Source organism: Polypterus senegalus, chromosome 7 (assembly GCF_016835505.1).
Source record: "Polypterus senegalus isolate Bchr_013 chromosome 7, ASM1683550v1, whole genome shotgun sequence".
Lineage (NCBI taxonomy): Eukaryota > Metazoa > Chordata > Cladistia > Polypteriformes > Polypteridae > Polypterus > Polypterus senegalus.
This window is the reverse complement of record NC_053160.1, coordinates 79,718,818-79,739,455: the sequence shown is the minus strand read 5'-3', so window position 1 is coordinate 79,739,455 and position 20,638 is coordinate 79,718,818. Positions and strand designations below refer to the sequence as shown.

General features: G+C 37.1%; 1 protein-coding gene across 2 annotated transcripts in view; it reads left to right on the top strand.

Moving 5' to 3' along the window:
• Positions 1 to 20,638, top strand: part of mcc (MCC regulator of WNT signaling pathway) — a 570,331-nt gene that overhangs the window by 326,436 nt on the left and 223,257 nt on the right. For both annotated transcript variants that reach the window (XM_039758932.1, XM_039758933.1), the window contains one exon: positions 10,398 to 10,540. In XM_039758932.1, coding sequence (XP_039614866.1) covers positions 10,398 to 10,540 — 143 coding nt within the window. The remainder of the gene's footprint in view (positions 1 to 10,397; positions 10,541 to 20,638) is intronic.

The window sequence follows — 20,638 nt, the reverse complement described above, 5'->3', positions numbered from 1 at the left end:
AATTCAGTAATTTCAGTAGGAATTATAGCCTTATGTCTAAGACTAGTTAAAATGAAAAGGCATGTGATTACAACAAAGCTTGGTTACCAAATGCACAACATTTTAATACAAAGACAGTGACATTTTAACAGGAGTTTAGTATTCAGCAGGTACATTTTAAGCAGTAAAGACTGAAAACGCAAAGAATACAAAGTATTTATTAAAGTAAACATAATTTTTTCATGCAATAGGAAAACAAACTAATTTTGTCAGCACAGGACAAATGTGACACATTGTGTTTTATTCACTTGCCATAACTGTCAGACAAGAGACATAAAATTATTTATTCATCACTTTTAATATTTACACATAGTGGACAGTTTGTTAAAGCCCCACAAGAGATGAAATCAGAATTTTCTCAGTTTGATTTCTCCACTACCAATTATCTTCTGCAGAATTATATCTGTTCCTTTATTTGGTTGGATTCTGTTATTTGACTGGATTAACATTATATGACACAGAACCAATTTACATTACAAGGCAAGCTGCCAAAGGCAATTATCTTCTCTCCCATGCCTAATGTATATTGTCTGTGCCTGATGAACCCCAATTCTATGGTGGTTTACAGCTCATTCTAAAAATTATGGTAGAAAGGGAAGGCGAATTTTAATTTTAATTTGTAACATTCCACTGTGAATTTAAAACATATATTACTGCAAAAAGGAAAAAAAAATAGAAAACTCAAAGAATATATACAATATGCTATCTGCTTTTGACATGTATACAATATTATATAGAAAAAAATAATTTAATAGAAACTACTTAATGCAATTTATCCAATATTTAATTATTGCTTCTGGAGTTTCCATGTTTTTCAAATGACACAGGCAGGCTTTGCGGAGGGGGGTGATCCTAAATAATAAAAATATAATATTTATTCATATAACTTTTCAGAACATGGTTCTAGAAACCGTAATAAACCCTAACTACGGCCCAAAAAACAAAGGAAATTTAAGAATGGAGGTTTTAAGAGAAAGCCCCCAAATATTCACTTTACTTACCAGACTCTATGTAATCAAATGTGAGCAACTAGCTCTACAGGGTTATGGTGACAAAAAAGTATTAGCCATTTACTTTAAAGAAAATTATGAAAAATGACAAACCAACAAAGCTTACAGATAGCAGTTACGAAACCAAAAAAAAACAATATCTGGCTTTCTAACTAAAGTAAAAAATCTAAAGGTTCTCTGAGTCTCTCATTGATTTTTATGAGCAAAAATTAAGTACTCTAATGTCAGATGCTGCGGTGGGTTGGCACCCTGCCCAGGATTGGTTCCTGCCTTGTGCCCTATGTTGGCTGGGATTGGCTCCAGCAGACCCCCGTGACCCTGTGTTCGGATTCAGCGGGTTGGAAAATGGATGCATGGATGTGAGATGCCAACTTTTTGCCATACCATTGTTACACGATGTGGGTGTTATGGACTTGGCAAGATAGTGACTGTCCTGTGTGGAAATATTAGAACAGTTGTGATGAAAACAGGACTTTAAGTCCAACAAGCTTATCATCCTATTCACATAGATTTTCCTTCAGTTGTGGTGAGAACAGGCCATTCAACCCATCCAAAAGAACTGACTGAGAGGTGGCTGCAGAAATAGAGAGTAGCAGAAATAAGGCCATAAGACAGGCAAAAGGTTGTTATTTCAGGAGATCAATAAGAAAAAAAGCAGAAGTCCTAATACTAAATCTGTTTAGAAGTGCCCTTTAGGTTAATCCTACAGTATATTATGAACACAGAGCAAAAATAATAGCAGAATTTCTGGGTTTTTGTCAATCTAATCACAATATACCGGGAGATGTGAGTCACCTTTTTACTTTCTGGTATACGAAGTATAGGAAAAGTATTGTAATCATCCAAAAATCCAACCTCAAGATTTTGATGAATCTCAATGTTTTAGACCTCCCTGAGTCTGATTTACTTTCTCATAGGGAAAGTATTGTAATCGTCCAAAAATTCGATTTCAAGATTTTGATGTATCTTGACATTTTAGACCTTCCTGAGTCCAAAAATACCATTTTTTGGAATTATGTCTGTGTGTCTGTCTGTGTGTATATGTAAACATGATAACTTGAGTACGCTTTCACTTAGGTCAACCAAATTTTTCATACAAGTATTAGGTACAAAACGTAGATTTCTATCAACTTTTGAGCTATTTCCGCTAACCAGAAGTGGTACTTTTTTATTCAGTCCAATTAATTTAACTTAACTTTTATAATAATTGTTCAATATATTATTAATTTGATTTGATTTGTTGTTGATGGTTCTTTAATGTGTCTAATATAAAAATATAATAATTGTCTTGCAGTTTACTCCTCAAATATCCATCCCCATATCTGAGTATATGAGAAAGTCAAGGGGAGACCACTCCCGATTTTTAAATAATGGCTTCATGATTATGCACTTCAGCATCAGATCATGTGGAAACAACCTGGGATTGCGACTAACAACAAGATTGCCATAGCCCTTAGGAAACAATACTAAAACAAAATCACCCATAGGCCAAATAAAATCACAATGACAAACAAAAAGCAAATCATTCATTATGAATAAAAATTCAAAACCAGTAGTAATGGCAATTTTAATAAAAATGGACTTTCGCAAATATCCAAAGGGCAATTGTGACAGTGTGTGCTCATGTATGATAATTCCTATCCTAACACTAGGCTGATGTGGCCTTCTGGAAAATTTAAAAAACACAAAATAGTGCCAGTCTGACAACATAGTTGTAATAGGTGTCGCAAAGCCAGTTTAGTGACCATAAGCAAGAGTGTGTGCTTAAAGGTTCTCTGTCACAGACTGGCACCCAGTTTTAGGCTGTAATTTGCCTTGTGCCCAGTACTGCTGGGATAGACTTTGGTTCTTCGCAACCCTGCATTGCACTAAGTGGGCTGATTCTGTTTATTTACTGTAATCTATTGTGTTTACAGTATATAGTTTTTTGAAAATACCTAATCATAGATATGGCAAGGCGGCATTGCCTTATGCTGGCCACTCAGGTCATTATATACCCGACCTGTCTAGGTATGGCCTCATTACAATTTTTATACAGTTCACAGTGCAGTTTGTAAATTGCATTGTAACTTGACCCATGTGGGACATACATAGACCACATTACCAGCATGAAATAACTGGAGTTGCGATTTATTTGATTATCAGAATTGCAATCCAGATCAATACAGCTCACCCCAAGTCTGACTTGTGGTTAGCTGTAATTCTACAGAATTCCAAGCACAAGTCACTCTTGGGGTTAATGCCAAGGATGTTAAGGTCCGCAAATGCTTTATAAAATCCTACAGTGCTTGAACTTGGTCTGATCAGATCACCTTCCACTCTGTGTATGTGCAATTTTGATTAACTTTTGGGGATTTAGGATAATTCATGCCAGAAAAAGTTGATGCAACTTCAACAAAACAGATATGTAAGTTCTCAAATAACGTGTATTTTGGCTAATAGGTGAAAATCACAGACATGATATTATAGGAACTAAAGGAAAATTGTTTTGTAGTTTGCTGGCATGGTGTACTAGTAGTGTTTAATTCAAAATTATTTGCCTGTCCAACAGAGTATGTTAATAGGTTAGCTGAATTTGATTGTCAATTAAACTGTTTAAAGTGCATTACAAGCAAAATGTCCATTATTATTGTTTTATGTGTTTGAAACTGAATATCAATACTGAAATGTATTATGATACATTAAAGTTGTATAAAATTTTCAGAGCATGCTTTTGAACCACCATAAGAATGGGGACCTGTGACCTTCTGTGTTACTGTGTGTGACTTTCTTGTTAATCAATGTTTTAATCCGGCTCTCCTTTATTGACCTCTTAGGAAATGAATTTCTGCCAGAACTCATTTTTGTACATCCTTGGAAGTAGCTGCTTTTTTCTTGGCATTAATGAACAACTGAAATGATTTTGTGACTTTACTTTTAAAACCCTTGTTTATCTATAAATGAATGTGACTAGATTTTTATTTAAAAGTTTGATTTTCTTTTAATCTCTAAGGGCATTCTAAGACTTGGCTTGCTAATGTTAGTCAAATGAATTAAATGAGTCCTAAGGCAAGCTATAATGCCCTTGGTTTTTCCAGGCAGTATGCAAAATACTGTAAATTTTATCTGTTAAGACATGATAAAATCCCTATGGTGTAAAAAAGGGATATAATTATTTTTATTATTAACAAGCATGCAATATTCTTATGTAACATTCTTTCCCAAGGACAGACTCAAAATGTCTATACTGATTTACAAATATAAAAAGATCAAATGAAAAACAAACAAAACAATGCAGCTATTATATACGTACAGTATAAACACCTCATTCTAGAATGAGACACAAGTAAAAGACTGAATATGGCCCTCTGACTTTGAAGTTGCATGTATAAATACAAAGTTGTAGATTAAGCTTGGGATGTGTTGTCTGACCCTGAGCATTACTTAAACTTTTTTCGTTCTAGATGAAATGATGTATACCTTTGCAAAGACTGTTAATCATGACAAATGGTGTAAGATTATGTTCATCATAAAAGGCCCTACCTGAACTAATGTCTATTGATATGTGGTTGAATGAACAGCAAATATGCGGAGGTTTAAGATGCCCTTGACATAAGCATCACACAATAGGGGTGTGATTAGAACGAGCAAGGCCTTGCTACAGTAGGTATAGTAGAATTCAGTAGGATCTAATGGCCACAGAAATGGCCTTTAAACACAAGTAAGTGGTTCAAAGCCCGTTGCTCATTCTCTTAATGACATTTAAGTATGAGATTTTACAGTAGCTTGTGTAGTAATATTTCATGCTACAGTTACTTTGAGTGGCAGTTACAATGAAAGATAGTCTTACAGTAAAAGACCTGCAGATGCTTTAATAGAACCAAGTGACAAATAGTGTCTTAGCCGGCAGTTCATGTGGTGTTTTGTACATCATTTGAATTGTACAGCTGCGGAGTTACAGCTTCCTGAAGTGTGGACTGCATGTTCAGGTTTATAAGGTCACTAGTTGAAGTACCCAATGTTGCCTGTGAAGATTTGTATGATGGGTGTAAGTAAGAAAGCAAATATTTATGTGTTTTTTAAATGGTGACCCTTTTGTCATTGCTGTCTGAAATTCAAGTGGCCCATCCGTCATCTACACTACCTCCTTGTCAACTATCTATTTTTCTGCTGTCATGGGTCAAGTATTTCTTCTTTTTGTGCAAGATTGTATTTAATAATTTTAGTAACTACTTTCTGGGGTGGATTCATAAACACTACTTCTTTGTATTACCTGGATTACTGTGGTTTCATATTTGTTGTGTAAGAGTGGATGTTACTATCCCTTAATCGGGCACCTGAGACTTGCTGCCTAGACTCTATGAGATGGTCTTCTGCACCCTTATAGCCTTTGATGATGCAAACAGGAACAGTTCCAATGTTGCTCTTCGGTGGAATCACTCCTTCAATATAAAAATTCTATGGTAAGGTCAAGTGAGTGGTAGCATCTTCTGCGTTTACAAGTGGGCACCCCCTTTTCTCGATGTTTCGCTAATAGGCCCACAACATCTCCAGAGAGTTCACCTGTGAATCCTGGCATCCCAGGCTTGCCCTGTAGTTACTATTCACTCACTTCAAGGCCCAGGTGGAGCACTTCCTTTTCATCCAGAGCCACTGACTACCCTGCACAGCAACTCTGGTGGGGTCTTTGACAGCTTTCTGGTAGACCATCCATTGCACCCACATCTTCCAGAGTAGCCTTGATGTTGATGTGGATATGAATCATCAGCAGTCTACGTCAACCAGTCGGACCTTTGCTTTCCAGCCATGTTGTTATAGAGATATTTAACCCCACATTAACTGGATGGCTTATTGAATATTTGAATCATTGACGTGGCATTTAAGATGAGCAAAACTACTAGTTTTTGTTTTTTTCCCACTATTGAACTCGTATTCATGGTGAAACCTTTGAATATCCATAAATGCTATATGCGAAAATGGGTTAACTGTAACACTTATGCAAATTTCATGGACATCCACTCATCTGTTTTACAGTAATGTGTGATTTTTGTTGCATTGACCCTCCTATTACAACTCCCCAGTGAAACTCTTGAAACTCCATGAAGCCTATAGTTTAAATTGTATGAATAATAATGTTAACAGAAACTATTGTGAAGGTAGACATAGCCATTTTTGAGTGAAGCACATTTTTTGTGTTAATCACACCACATCCACAACTGCACACCCTCATTTCCATTGAATCACTGACATGAAATGAAGTCTTCACACTCTGTACTGCAATCCTAAACAATATGCATTGACAAAACCATTTTGGTTTGAAAATGCAGTTTTGGTTTTATGTCCCTCATCCCATTACAACTCAGGTTTTTCAATGTAACCTTTGAAAAGCCTTATATTCTAGATTTTAAGTTGTATCAACAGTAATATGAACTCCAGCTCAGCCATTTTGGAGTGATGCATTTTTTTGCTTCCCCCCAACCATTAGAGCTAGCCTTTCTGGTCAAATCTTTGAACCACCATGCAACTTAGATTTTAAGTTGGATCAGCTTTATCATACTATACATTAAAAAATTTCATTAAAATTGAATAATGCATAGGTTTTGGTTTATCCAGCCCATTAAACTCCCACTTCTCAGTGAAATTTTGAAACACCACACAGCCTATATTTTAAGTTAAGCTAATAGCAACCTACATGCGGTTTGTGAAAACAGTTTCATCCATTTTTACTTAATTGGCAAAATAAACAGACAAACAAACAAACAAAATGCGAAATGGTTTGAAATGAGGTCCTTAGCGGAAAAAATGGATAAATAACATCAAGCAGGGCTGAAAAATTCAAAACACAGAGGTATTACAATTTTATTTATGTAGCATACAGAACACAGTGAAATTTTTACTTGCATTTGCCGATCATTTATTTTACTCTTGATTCTGAATGTTTTTTTTCTTCCCATTGAACGCAGCCAATGCACATTGATGACTGTTGTCTTATTTTCTTCTGTTCTTTCTGTTCTTTTGCCATCTTGGACCGACTCCATTCTTGTAGTCAGTCTATTTAAAGCTGAAATAGGAGATTTACACTGTTTACTCGCAGAACTGTACTGACTGAGGCGTTTCATTTAATCACTGTAATCTAAATGCTCAGCAGATTTCTGGTTGTCACTTAATGAAATGTATTTGGAGGTTCCCTGAAAAATGACACTTAGAACAGTGACTCTCAAATTCAGTCCTAGAGGTCCCCTGCGGCTGCAGAATTTTGTTTGAACCAATTCCATGTGTCATTTTTACCTGTAATTGATTTATTTAATTAGCTGACCTTTTTCTTTCACATACTATGCAGTCAGAAAAGTGCAGTAGTGTAATATTTGTAAGAAATTAAGAAATATTTGTATTTTTGCCCTAGTTTTAAACGCTCAATTCTGTTTCATAATTTTTGTATTTTCCACGTGGATTTTGCTTTCTTAATTGCATCCATACCCTGACCATTAATGACAAGCAGAGCAGACACCATGTCAAACAACTAGGAATGTTAAAGGGCAGCAGATACTTCAGTATGCATGTTAGTAAAAAATGGCTTAAATAACCAGAACTTACAAATGAACAAAATATTAAAAAGCAAACAAAAAATTCTTATCAACCTAACACATAGACAAATTTTTGCTTCAACAAAAAAAAAATTAGCATAACAAGTTTAATTATGGGAGTGATACAAAAATAACAGAAACTGGGAAATAGCAGGAGGAGTCCATGATGAAAGCCTGCAATCTCAGCCCCCCCCCCAGGACTGTATATTTTGTAATCTTTTAGATTATTTTGTATTGAGACATTTTACAAATAGTTCAATAAGATTCATTTACAAAGTGCAAGCTAAGAAAATGTCTGTCTCTCCAAGGAGCAGACCATTAGCACTGTGTGCCTGGGGCTGTGCTGTAGACAAATAATCTTGTGCCAATGGCACTATGGTAATATCCTGTGTGAGCTTTGCTGTGTCTCCATTATAATCTTTTTCTGCAGTGATTTGTTTGCTTGTAGAACTTCACAGGATGCTCTACAGGCAGCAAGCTAGTCCATGTCCCTGAAAGAATACAAGAATAATTGGGCATTTTGATTTTCTTATTTCCATCTTTGCTCACATCGAATATAAAAAAAACCAACTGAGTTACCAGTAGTAATCACCTTTGCTTCACATCATCTACTTTAAATTTGTTGCCCTCCATACTACAAGTTATGAAATGTATGACTATAATGACCTCATCAACTCTATATCAATATGAGTGTAGCACAAAATTTTGATGAGAAAAAAGCACTCTCTTTTTTAGTCATCTTTTTAGTACCTGATCACATCTCATCTCATTCTTAAACCGTTTAATCAAATATCTTTCAAAAAGGAGTCTAAAGGTCCATGGGCTTACTCTATGCACAAAATGGCTTCCGCAATGTGTCATGCTTTCCCCTCCAAAAAGTTTGTTTGCTATGCTGTAACTCACACTTGCAATAACCAGACCTTTTCTCTAAACTGTTGCATGAAAGTCCTTTGGTCCTTCTGTTATGTCATCTCCAGGATAAAATCCTGCCAACTACATCACTCTAATAAAATAAGAGGAGCACAGATAAAGTGTTGGGGTTCCCCATTTAATGACCCTTGTTGGATCTAAGTGATAAAGAATAAAAGGACCATATGATCCATAATATGATCTCTTTAGGCATTTAAAAAACTCTTGAGGGCAATGATTTGTTTCCTTCAGAGGCTGGTTCCCTAATGAAAGCCGACTTCTGGTCTGACCTTCTGTTAAATAGCAAAAGGGGTGGGACTTCCATGTTCTGAGGGAAAATGACATCTGTGGTCCTATGGGCCATCCTTTTCCTTTCTATTGTCAAAGAGGGACAGGAGGTTAACAACTGTGTCACATCATCCTCAATCATTAATGTCTATATAAATCACATTAAGAAACCTCTGTAGCATATACTGTGTTCACTCATTTTTCTGATGCTGTGAAACCTGTCCATGCTTTTATTACATGCAACATTGACTACTATAACTCCCTACTGGCAGGTGCCCCTTCTAATCTGTTGTCACAGCTCCAGTTGGTTCAAACCTCTGCTGCCAGAGTCCTCATACAGACTGGCAACAATGGACACATAACACCTATCTTACTCTGCCTTTACTGGCTCCCTGTCACTTACAGGACTGAATATAAAATTCTGTTACTAAGCTATCAAGATTTACATGGCCTTGCACGGGAATGCATCAGTATCCTCCCCTATCACTATGTTCCTTTTCCCCCTCTAAGTTCCTCTGGCAATCTTGGTGTGTCCCAGACTAACCTGTACTCTATGGGCAACAGAGCGTTCGGCTCAATAGCGCCCAGGTTTTAGAACTACTTCCTGAATTTATTGAGATTAGCTGACTAAATCCATTCCTTTAAAGAACAACTTAAACCTCATTTGTTCAGGATGGCATTTAACTTACTTTGATTTTCTGAACCTTCTTTCAATTTCCCTCTCGGTCCAGGTGCTCAGGATGATTTTCATTTTTTATCACCAATTATGTTATTTATTTGGGATTTTGTTATGGTTTTTTGTATATTTTATATTTTTATTCAGATTTATTGTTTTCTATTCTAATTCAAATTGTTGTAAATTCCCTGTTGTTCATTTGGAACTTCTGTGAAGTACTTTCAGCATGGAAAAGGCATTATGTTAATAAAATATACTATACTTCCTGGACACACGTGGTTGACATAGGGAATAGGGAAAAAAATAACTGATGACACCTTATGTAAGCGTCTGCAACTTTACATAAACGCTGACCTTTTTAAGACATCAACTAGTAAACATTTTAATGGAATAACAGTGTAAGTATGTAACAAATAAGTACATTTTTTTCCATGTACTCTAAATGGAAGGCTCCGTTTTACTGAAAAAGTTCAATGTCAATTTCAGAATCTTCTACTGCAGTGCAGGCATGTGGATAAAAGTTTATTTCTTAAAAGATTTCAACACAGCTTTTTTTCTGTTAAGTCATGTTACATAAAGTTTAAAACTAATTTAAATCTTTTAAGGTAATGTGTGGCATTTTTCAACTTTTTTAACTGTTTTTTTTTTCAATTGAAATTAAAAAACAGTGAATGTTTATATTGTCCTGGAAGGAACCGGTTGATATACAGTTACGATGCTTATATAAATTTTTCTGTTCTCTGCATACTTGACCATCTGTGAAAGCACTTTTAAATAAACATTGCTAAAAACAACTTGTACTTTTTTTTCCCGATAATAATTGGTGAATACATTCCTGACATCGGAAAGAAAAACAAATCAAAAGCACATCTCCCTCTGAATGTAACTAAATGCTGTCTTTCTTCATTGCAGTGTGAACAATCTCACCTGATGAGAGAGCACGAGGAAGTGCAGGAGCGCACAACGTTGCGCTATGAGGAAAGGATAACTGAACTGCATAGCATCATCGCTGAGCTCAACAAGAAGATTGATCGTCTCCAGGGAACAACCATAAGGTAAAAGACTTTCCAGTTTCAGATGATTATCATCCATCCATCCATCCATCTTCCTAACCGGCTATATTTTTGTTACTTATCAGTGTGTGTGTGAAAGGGAAGATGGGTTATATTAAGTTAACAATATATTAGTGGTTCTTGGATATACTATCATTTGTGTGTTATTAATTTATTACTTACATTGCCAGCTTACTATTTGAATAATTAATTTGCTATAACAGGAATATATTATGTTTTAAAAATAATGGTAATATTGTGGTGAGATAATGTATGGTTTGGCATATTTAAAATATGACTTCCTAATGACAACACTTACCGGCAGAGTCACTTTGCTTCCTTAACATGAAGTGTGTAAAACATTGTAGGCCATGCCAAGCTTCTATCAGTGAGGAGATACTGAATAATTTACTTTATAGCTGTCCATTTTTATGAAAGGGAATGCCTGCTTAGTGGAAGAAAAGCATAAGCAGCAGGAGCTTAGTTGTATGAGAAAGAGAGAGCTGGGCTAGTTAAACATACAAGAGAACAAATGAGGCCAGTGAAAAAGAAATTGAAATGATGAGAAATTTGGGGCACCATGTGGAGCTCATAAAGATAGAGGTGATAACAATGCATTAAGAGTGAGTTTTATTATAAAGAATAGACATGAAGAGAAAATGAGGAGGGGCACGGTGGTAGACGCTTGGGTAACACAAGAGGAAAAAAGTCTTTTAGGAGCTGTCTTGCTGCTTTTTAAGAAAAGTAAACACTCTAATATATTAAGAAAAAACAAAAGAATTGGTATTTAGATCCAGGGTGCTTAGGCTCCAACAGCATGTTGCCTGGGCCCATACAGACTCGCACTGCTGTCGCCTCCTCTCTGATTGTGTGCCAGTTTTGGAAGCTACAAAGTATTTGCTCCTTTCAGCCAGGAAATCATGATGTATCATTCTTCACTAAATTCTAAACTCTTATCAGTTGTGGGTATCTTCAGGCAGACTGGAGTCTCCTCTTTTGACATTTATGGGCTAACCAGTTATGCACTACAGTTACAGAAACATAACCTTATTCTTCACTCAACAGTGATAGATGTGCAAAATACCACAAAATGTGCAGTGAAGAGCAAATTAGGGGCCTGTCAAATGAGTAATGTGCATACATTTAGAATTGAATTGATTCTCTTTAACCATAAACTATTTCTAGTCATTCTGTGTAAATGTACAGTATGTGTTTTAAGTTGAAAACAGATATATTATTTTTTCTACCCAAATGATTCCTTTTCGAATTTATCTCAGAAAATGATAACAAACTCCACAAAACATTATTCAGCTGTATGTCTTGATTTAAACCATTGCCAAGTGAAAGGGGCCTCTTCTCACATTTGTATCAACAGAGGGTCCAAAATACAAAGGGAAAAAAACATAAGAGTTCTGAAAGTGGAGATATTTTATATAACGCTTCCTATTCCTCTCATTCCCGTTCTTGTTTTGAGAAAACAGACATGATGCTCATCCTGAAGAAGAGAAGAATATGAAAGTGGTATGGGAAATGAAGAGTCAACCAAAGGGATTACCCAAAGAATAGTTGTGAACAAGCAAGAGGGTCTAAATCATTGAGTCAAAGAGGAAAACGGGTTGTTAGGTTAAACAATGTTAAACAAAAAATTAGTAGCCAAAAGTTCAAAGCAGGAATTCTGGCTACTTTGGGATCCATTTTTGAGAAATGTCATTTTCTAGCATTCATTTTTAGTTTTGTTAGAGTTTCTCCTTTGGTCTCTATGATTAAAACTTTGTTTTAGGGGCTTTCAATGTCAATGAGTCTAGTCGTCACTCTGTTTTTAGAATCTAACACATTTTTAATGGTATTTAAAGGTAAATAGTTTCACTGATGGTGCTGTGTTGTTTTCACTATAGGCGCCACTCTCTTGACCACCCATAGCTCAAGGTCTGCCAGGCAGCATCTCCTATACGTTGTGCCAAGTGACATCACCAATGCAGTGACTCATAAGCCCATAGCATGGAGTGTTTATTGTCCAAGTTTGTGAATACAGCCTAATATGTAACGTTTTATTTGATAATTCGGACGAATCTCTGCCTTTGAACTCTTGTCTCCTCAACTAAGATTTATGTTTAATTGGCTTTGGCTTTACTCATGATTTTTGGTTTCTGACATTCATGGTAAGATTCTCAACTTACGATTTTTGTCTCACATCCTAGGCTGTGTTTATAAAATTTTGTCCTACCAGTTCTGACTTTGAGTAGTTATTATTTATGCTCCATTTTCTGTTTTTACCTCTAGTCAAACTAAATGCTGCTATGTGTAGTCAGTACATGAAATAAATCTAAAAGTAGACAATTAACATTACAATGTTACCATTTTAAAAAGCATTTGCACAATGATGTGATGCTGCTGCCAAAGCATGTGATTAGCAGTGAGTATTTTTGCCTTCACACAACATAGTTGAGACCATGAAATGAAATCAAAGACAATGCCAGAAAGATGTCGCACATAAACCAGTAGACAATTATTATATGAAAAATAAGTTTGAAAGGAAAAATACTTTTCTGAAGTCATTCCTAACAATCTGAAACTAAGATAATTGGTATTTAAATTCTTTAAATCAACAAGGCGTTCCGTAACTCTGAATTTAAAAAAATGTTATTTGTTCGCATTATGTGTTCAATGTGTCTGTTATTAAATCTCAGAGAAAAATGAATGCAGATTTTCCATGCATCCTCCACATTTAAAAAATTGATCATGTGTGATGTTGTTTTGTACAATTATCATTTTTTGCTAACGATTTGGAATCTACTCTGTATAGGCCAACACTCTGAAGAGCATGTGAAAGTTTAATCGATGGGATCAAGTCAATGAATTACTTCATGTGCAAGAAATTTTCAGTGCGTATACAGAAGAAAAAAATAATGATAGGTAGATTTCTCTGTGATTACTTACTTATAGAAAAACCCTATGTGAAATCACTTTTTAAATGATTTATTTACTTTTTTGTTCGTAGAATATTGTGTTTATTAAATATGTCATATAAAATATTGCATTAAACTGCCACAAATACTACAGTGTAGTAGTAATAGTATTGTCAAATATAAAGACTGCAGTAAAACTGTTAATTGCATTTTCAGTCAAAATGTCACACATTGCCATTGCCACTCTTATGTGTATGGCATTGTTCATTCTGAAATTACGGATAAACCCGGGAACAGCACTCCAGGAGAGAGTACAGCATACACAGCTTTTAAGTAGAGGGCCTTCTTTACTTTTGCCATTTAAGATGACCTGTTTACTTGTTGGCTGTCCCTCCGCAGTCACCATTGCATTTTATTCTTTAAACAATACATGGCAATGAGGACGTCTCTCAACAGTGAAGCCTAGATTTTTAATGTTGTCTGCTCATGGTGTTTTACAAATTCAAACCCCAAACTAAATCAGCTATCATTCCATTCTTTTTAATGTGTGTGTCATGCACTTTACGTTCCTAAGCACAAACGGTCCCAGAAAAATGCCCACTAGATGGGGAATACCATCAAACCCCAGCTAGTAATGAAAAAGCAAACACAGGATCTTTATAAAATATTTATTGATTAAAAAAATGCTTTCCTTGACAGAAAAGCTCCAAAAAATGTAAAAGTCACATCAGGAGTTTCTTGATACGCAATCCCAAAACTAACAAGTTCTAAAAACACAAATCCAGCAAGAATGGTCAAACAGAAGATTAATTTAAAAATCTGGTAAGTTACAAAAAGGCACACAAGCCTTTGTAACTCACCAAAACCATCAAGCGTATTCAATGAAGGGACTGTGGATTCTCCTCAGCCTTTAAAGAGTGAGGGCAGTCCCTTGATGGTGATAGGTAGTTGGCCCAGCTCTCAGAGGACCACCCACAAAATCCATAGTAAAAAAGACACATAGATACAAAATGACCAATAATATTAACATAAACAAAAAATCAAAAAGGAACAAAACAAGCCTAACTGAGGGATTTGAACCCCAGCTACGGGAAAAACTCCAGCCATGGCTGAAAAGTAACAGTGTGTCAAACAGTGGCCAGGTTTCCTTTTGTGCATGCACAGTGGATTACTGAAGTGAGCAGCTTTTTATTTCTTAACAAAATGGATTTTATTGTCTTCTGTTGCTTGCTAAGTAGGCAGAAATAAACATGAAATGAATGCAGCGTGGGTGTTTTCTCAAGGCCAAGTGCCATTTCAGTCATTGCCTAGCTTTGGAGAAATGTTGGCCATTACCCAGAGCTGATTGCATTTTCTGCTACTTCCCAAGAAATGGATTCATTGTTGCTCATTGGGGGCTACAAGAGGCTGTTTATTTAACAGGACTGGATGCAGTTTCATTAACTCAGTGGAAATGGATGCATTTCTTTTATTTGTCAGGATGTAGTGAACTTTAATATGTTGAATTAGACTGGATATTTGTTAATTCTTTAGTCTCACTTTGCTGATGACACTACACATAGTTTGATTCATCGAGCCAGGTTAAGATGCATTTTTTTACTCAAATTGCGTTCACTGTTTGACAAAAAGCTGAGTGAAGTTTAATTTATTAGCCTTAATGGGGTGAGGGAGGTGGCACAGTGGGGGCAGTTACCTGATCTGACAACTGTCACTGTTCATTTTATTCTTCTTGTGTCTGCATTGGTTTTTCTCCAGGTACTCCTTTTTATTCACTTGTATTCCAGAGATGATCCACTTTGGTGGACTGATGACCTGCAGGAAAATGGTATCTTTTGAAGAGCTAGTTCCTGGGTCTTGCCTGGTGCTTGGTGCAATGGCCACCAACACCACAAGACCCGGAACTGCAGGAGGGCAAAGAATAGAATGAAGTTTTATTTGCTGGCCAAAATTTAAGCAGAGGTTCATTCTTAGGTGAAACAGTTTTATTCATTTGGACAACCATATGTGGTAGGTCTGCATTCAGTCACTAGAAACAGCTGGTTTTAGTTTTTTTAATCACTCTGGACTATCAGCTAATTGAGGTCTGCCAAGAGTTAACTTATCTCACTTAAATTCTTTTTTTAACTTTTTTTTTTTTGCATTTTCCTTAATTTATGACATTTGTTTTTATTAATCCAATCATTTCCAACCATCAAAAAATGCTAACATCTTCTTAATAAATATATTACATTACCTGTATAATGGGGTAGAACTATTTTACATCCTACTATTTTCTGTTCCCACTTTTTGCATTTCAGGATCAAGGACAGAAATATTTTCTGACAGTATCCAGTACAGTGCATGAACCGATTCTTGAAGCAACAGTAGTTCACTTCAAGTCACACATACATACATTTTTAAAGTTGCCAATTCTTTCTTGTTACCAGAGGAAATCCACATCGACACAAGGAAGATATGCAAGTTCCACACAGACAAGAAGTTACATACTGTATCTGGGAAACAGTGGTGGCTGGTGGTCTTTCAAACAGGGGAAACACATTTAAGGCCTGTATCATAAAATTAGTCAATCATTTCATCATGTTACTTATGTACAAATTCTGCAAATTATTTCTGTAGAAAATGGTCTGTGACCATATCCTATGTACCAGCTGGGAGTCTTCTCCAGAGACTTGACCAGTTTCCTGTCAATGGCCAGTAGATCAAAGTTGCTTAAATGGTTTTGGCCCATTGTGTTATTGCTGTATGACTTGACTACTTTAAGCAGGAGAAGCTCCTCTATACATCTGCTGATGTAGCTCCAGTTTTTGCCACTAAGGACTTATATAGCCATGGCTTTGTACTCTTCAACTCCATGTACCTCATGTATGAACAGTGTATACACACAAAAATGTTGCGTACCCCTTTTTCATCATACACTTTGAGATGTATAAAAACTAAACTTGGTGTAAAACCACACACATTTTCATGGTAGCCCCCTACCTTGTGTTCACACATCTCTATAAAGTGCTACTGTTTCTGTGATCTGCTTTTCGTTTTCATATTCACGTCAATGATGCAGGATTTAACAAATACACTGAAATTAATTTCTTATCGTTCACAAATTCACTTGATTGTAATCATTCTGTAACAATATAATGGTGTATCGAATGGCCAAACTATTCCAACTACCATAACTGCTTTAGCATTGTTAGAAGACATCGCAAATAGAGGAATTAGAAGAGAGTGCATATTTATAGATGATGATGATGACTGGCTTCTAAGTTGATTTCATTTTCCAGGAGCTATGCTTTTGAAGCTGTGTGCTGAATTGGCACCGGCTTTACAAAAGCAGCCTTTGAGGAATTGTGCTCTACCTGCTCCTTTACAAGTTCTGTCCACTCTTCAGTTTTTAACCACAGGAGCTTTTCACTGTGAACTTGCTGACCAATCAGGTATTTCACAAACATCATCAAGTCATGCCATGCCAGCTGTATAGGATGGTGTTATCCACTTGTCATCCAGATATATAAGATTTCCGTACACCGTAGTTAAACTGTGAAACATCAAAGCGCAATTTGTAGCAACGTCTGTTTTTCCAATTGTAATCAGAGCGGTAAGCTGCACGCACATAGCTATTGCAACGGCGCTGGATAAGTTACATCAGGCAGGGATGAATCACCAAAAGAATTAGCTGGCATTAAATCATATATAGGTGGGGAACCTATAAAAACGGCAGCTCCATACAGTCGCAGGTGCTTTTTCTAACTAGTGCAGAAAAATGCAAGCAGTTCTTTTAAAGATAGAGAGCCACCTCAAATAGCCATGTAAAGAGAAGAGAATCGATCTATTGTGTCGCTCAGCACCAGTGCTGCACTATAAAGGTGCCTTCAGAGAAGGAATTTGCTTATGTAAACAGCAAGCATTTCCATTCTATTAATGTGCTACTCTATAGTCCACAGAAAGTGTGTCGCGGTTTGTTCATACCTGAAGAGATATGGTATGATGAACCTTACCCTGAACCACCAAATGATTAGCCAAATTGGACAGCATTACAGCTTCGTTTGAATGTAATTAGCAGAATGTAAAAACAGGTAATCAGATGCAGCATTTATTTTTTAACCAATTTGTTTAAATTGTTGTCAATATCGCATAGTACAGCCCTTATATTTGTTAGTTTATTGGCCACACCTATTAAAGCATCCACTATTGGATTTTGTGACTCGAGAAACAGTGTCCATCAGCACACAGCCAGATAGCCACCCAGCAGTTTTTGAGGTAGAGGTATGTGTGCTCAGCCAGCATCTGAAAAGTGCCATTGAAGTCCAGTGAAACTGCACTTCAGTTGGTTTTAATGGATGATGCTGCCATGGGGATGTATGAGAAAATAAATCATGTTAGATGACCTGCAAGAAATTATTGCTGATTCTGAATTAACTAACCATGAAGTTGAACATGATCTAGCACGCTCCTTGTAATAGCTTCTTCTTCTTCTTCCTCTTCTTCTTTTGGCTGCTCCCATTAAGGGTAATCACAGTGGATCATCTTTTTCCATATCCACCTGTCTTCCGCATCTTGCTTTGTTACACTCACCAACTGCATATCTTCTCTCACCACATCCATAATCTCCTCTTATGTCTTCCTCTTTTCCTCCTACCTGGAAGTTCCATCCTTAGCATCCTTTTCCCAATATACCCAGCATTTCTCCTCTGCACTTATCCAAACCATCGCAATCTCGCCTCTCTAACTTTGTCTCCCAACCGTCCAACCTGAGCTGACCCTCTAACGCACTCATTTCTAATCCTGTCCATCCTTGTCACACCCAATACAAACCTTTACATCTTTAACTCTGCCACCTCCAGCTCTGTCTCCTGTTTTTTGGTAAGTGCCACCATCTCCAACCCATATAACATAGCTGCTCTCACTATTGTCCTATAGACCTTCCCTTTCACTCTTGTTGATACCCATCTGTCACAAATCACTGCTGACTTCTCCACCCACTCTACCCTGCCTGCACTCACTTCTTCACCTCTCTTTCACACTTCCCGTTACTCTGTACTGTGGATCCCAGGTATTTAAATTCATCCACATTTGCCAACTCTACTCCCTGCATCCTCACCATTCCTGTGACCTCCCTCTCATTCACATATATGTATTCTCTCCATGTCCTACTATCTTCATTCTTCTCCTCTCTAGAGCATATCTCCAGCTCTCCAGGGTCTTCTCATCCTGCTACCTACTCTCGTTACAGATCACAATGTCATCCGCAAACATCATAGTCCAAGGGGACTCCTGTCTAATCTCGTCTGTCAACCTGTCCAGCACAATATAAATAAGAAAGGGCTCAGAGCCGATCCCTGATGTAATCCCACCTCCACCTTGAATGCATCCGTCACTCCTACTGCAGACCTCACCACTGTCACACTTTCCTCATACATATACTGTACCTGTCATACATACTTCTCTGCCATTCCTGACTTCTTCATACAATACTACAACTCCTCGCTAGGCACCCTGTCATATGCTTTCTCTAGGTCCACAGACTCAGTGCAACTCCTTCTGGCCTTCTCTATACTTCTCCATCAATGCTCTCAGAGCAAACATTGCATCTGTAGTGCTCTTTCTTCACATGAAACCATATGCTGCACGCTAATTATCACCTCCCTTTTTAACCTAGCTTCCACTTCTCTTTCCCATAACTTCATGCTGTGGTTCATCAATTTTATCCCCCTTTAGTTACTACAGTTCTACACATCCCCTTTATTCTTAAAAATCTGTACCATTACACTTCTCCACTCCTCAGGCATCCTCTCACTTTCCAAGACTGCATTAAACAATCTGGTGAAAAATTCCAGTCGCTCAAAAACACCTCTGTGCTTTCACAGGTATGTCATCTGGACCAACTGCCTTTCCATTCTTCATCCTCTTCCTAGCTATCCTTACTTCCTCCTTGCTAATCCATTGTAGTTCCTGATTCACTATCTCCACATCATTCAACCCCCTTCTCTCTCTCATTCTCTTCATTCATCAGCCACTCAAAGTATTTATTTCATCTCCTCAACACACTCTCCTTGCTTGTGAGTATGTGTCCATCTTTATCCTTTATTACCCTAACCTGCTGCACATCTTTCCCAGTTTGCCAATCAGTACAGGTCCTTTCCCCCTCCTTAGTATTAAACCTCTCATACAGCTCATCATTCACCTTTTCTTTACCCTACACTGCCTTTCTCTTCACCTTATGCCTTATCTTCTTGTACTCTTGTCTACTTTCTGCCCCTCTCTGACTATCCCATTTCTTCTTCACCAACAACTTCCTCTGTATACTCTCCTGTATTTCCTCATTCCATCACCAGGTTTCCTTTTCCTCCTCACTTTGTCCAGATGTCACACCAACCACCCTCCTTGTTGTCACCCTTACTACTTCTGCCACCCAGTGCCTGTCTTAGCTCCTCCCTGAATGCCACCTAACAGTCTTCCTTTTTCAACTTCCACCTTTTGATCCTTGGTTCTGCCCTCATTCTCCTCCTTTTCTTGATATCCAATGTCATCCTACAGACCACAATCCTATGCTGCCTAACTACACTTTCCCCCGCCACCAATTTGCAGTCTACAATCTCCTTTAGACTACCCGTCCTGCATAGGATATTAATCTGCCTGTGTGCATCTTCCTCCACTTTTAAACATCACCCTGTGTTCTTTACTCTTCTTACAATGCGTATTCACCACAGCCATGCCCATCCTTTTCACAAAATCCACGGCCATCTGACCTTCTGCATTCCTCTCCGTGACACCATACCTACCTATCACCTTCTCATCTCCTCTGTTCTCTTCACCAACATGTCCATTGAAATCTGCTCCAATCACTACTCTCTCTCCCTTGCGGACACTCTCCACTACTTCATCCATCTCACTCCAATTGACAAAGAATATATGTTCAAAGACTGTTCTTGACTGAGATGGTTTCTTTCCCAGCATCATCAAAGGTGAAATAGCAGCAAGCATGGTGACAATAATTGATAGTCTGGAAATTATGCGAATATTCTTATCATTACTAGTTAAAATACTTTCAAGCATGAGCATTTTTGTAGCATTAGTGAAGTTAGGTAAATTCTTTTTTATGGAGTTCCTAACTTATAAATAGAAACTTAATTGTGTTGTAGGAATTCCCTATTTACAACTAAGATGATCAAAAGGTAAAAACATTATCAATAAAAAGATC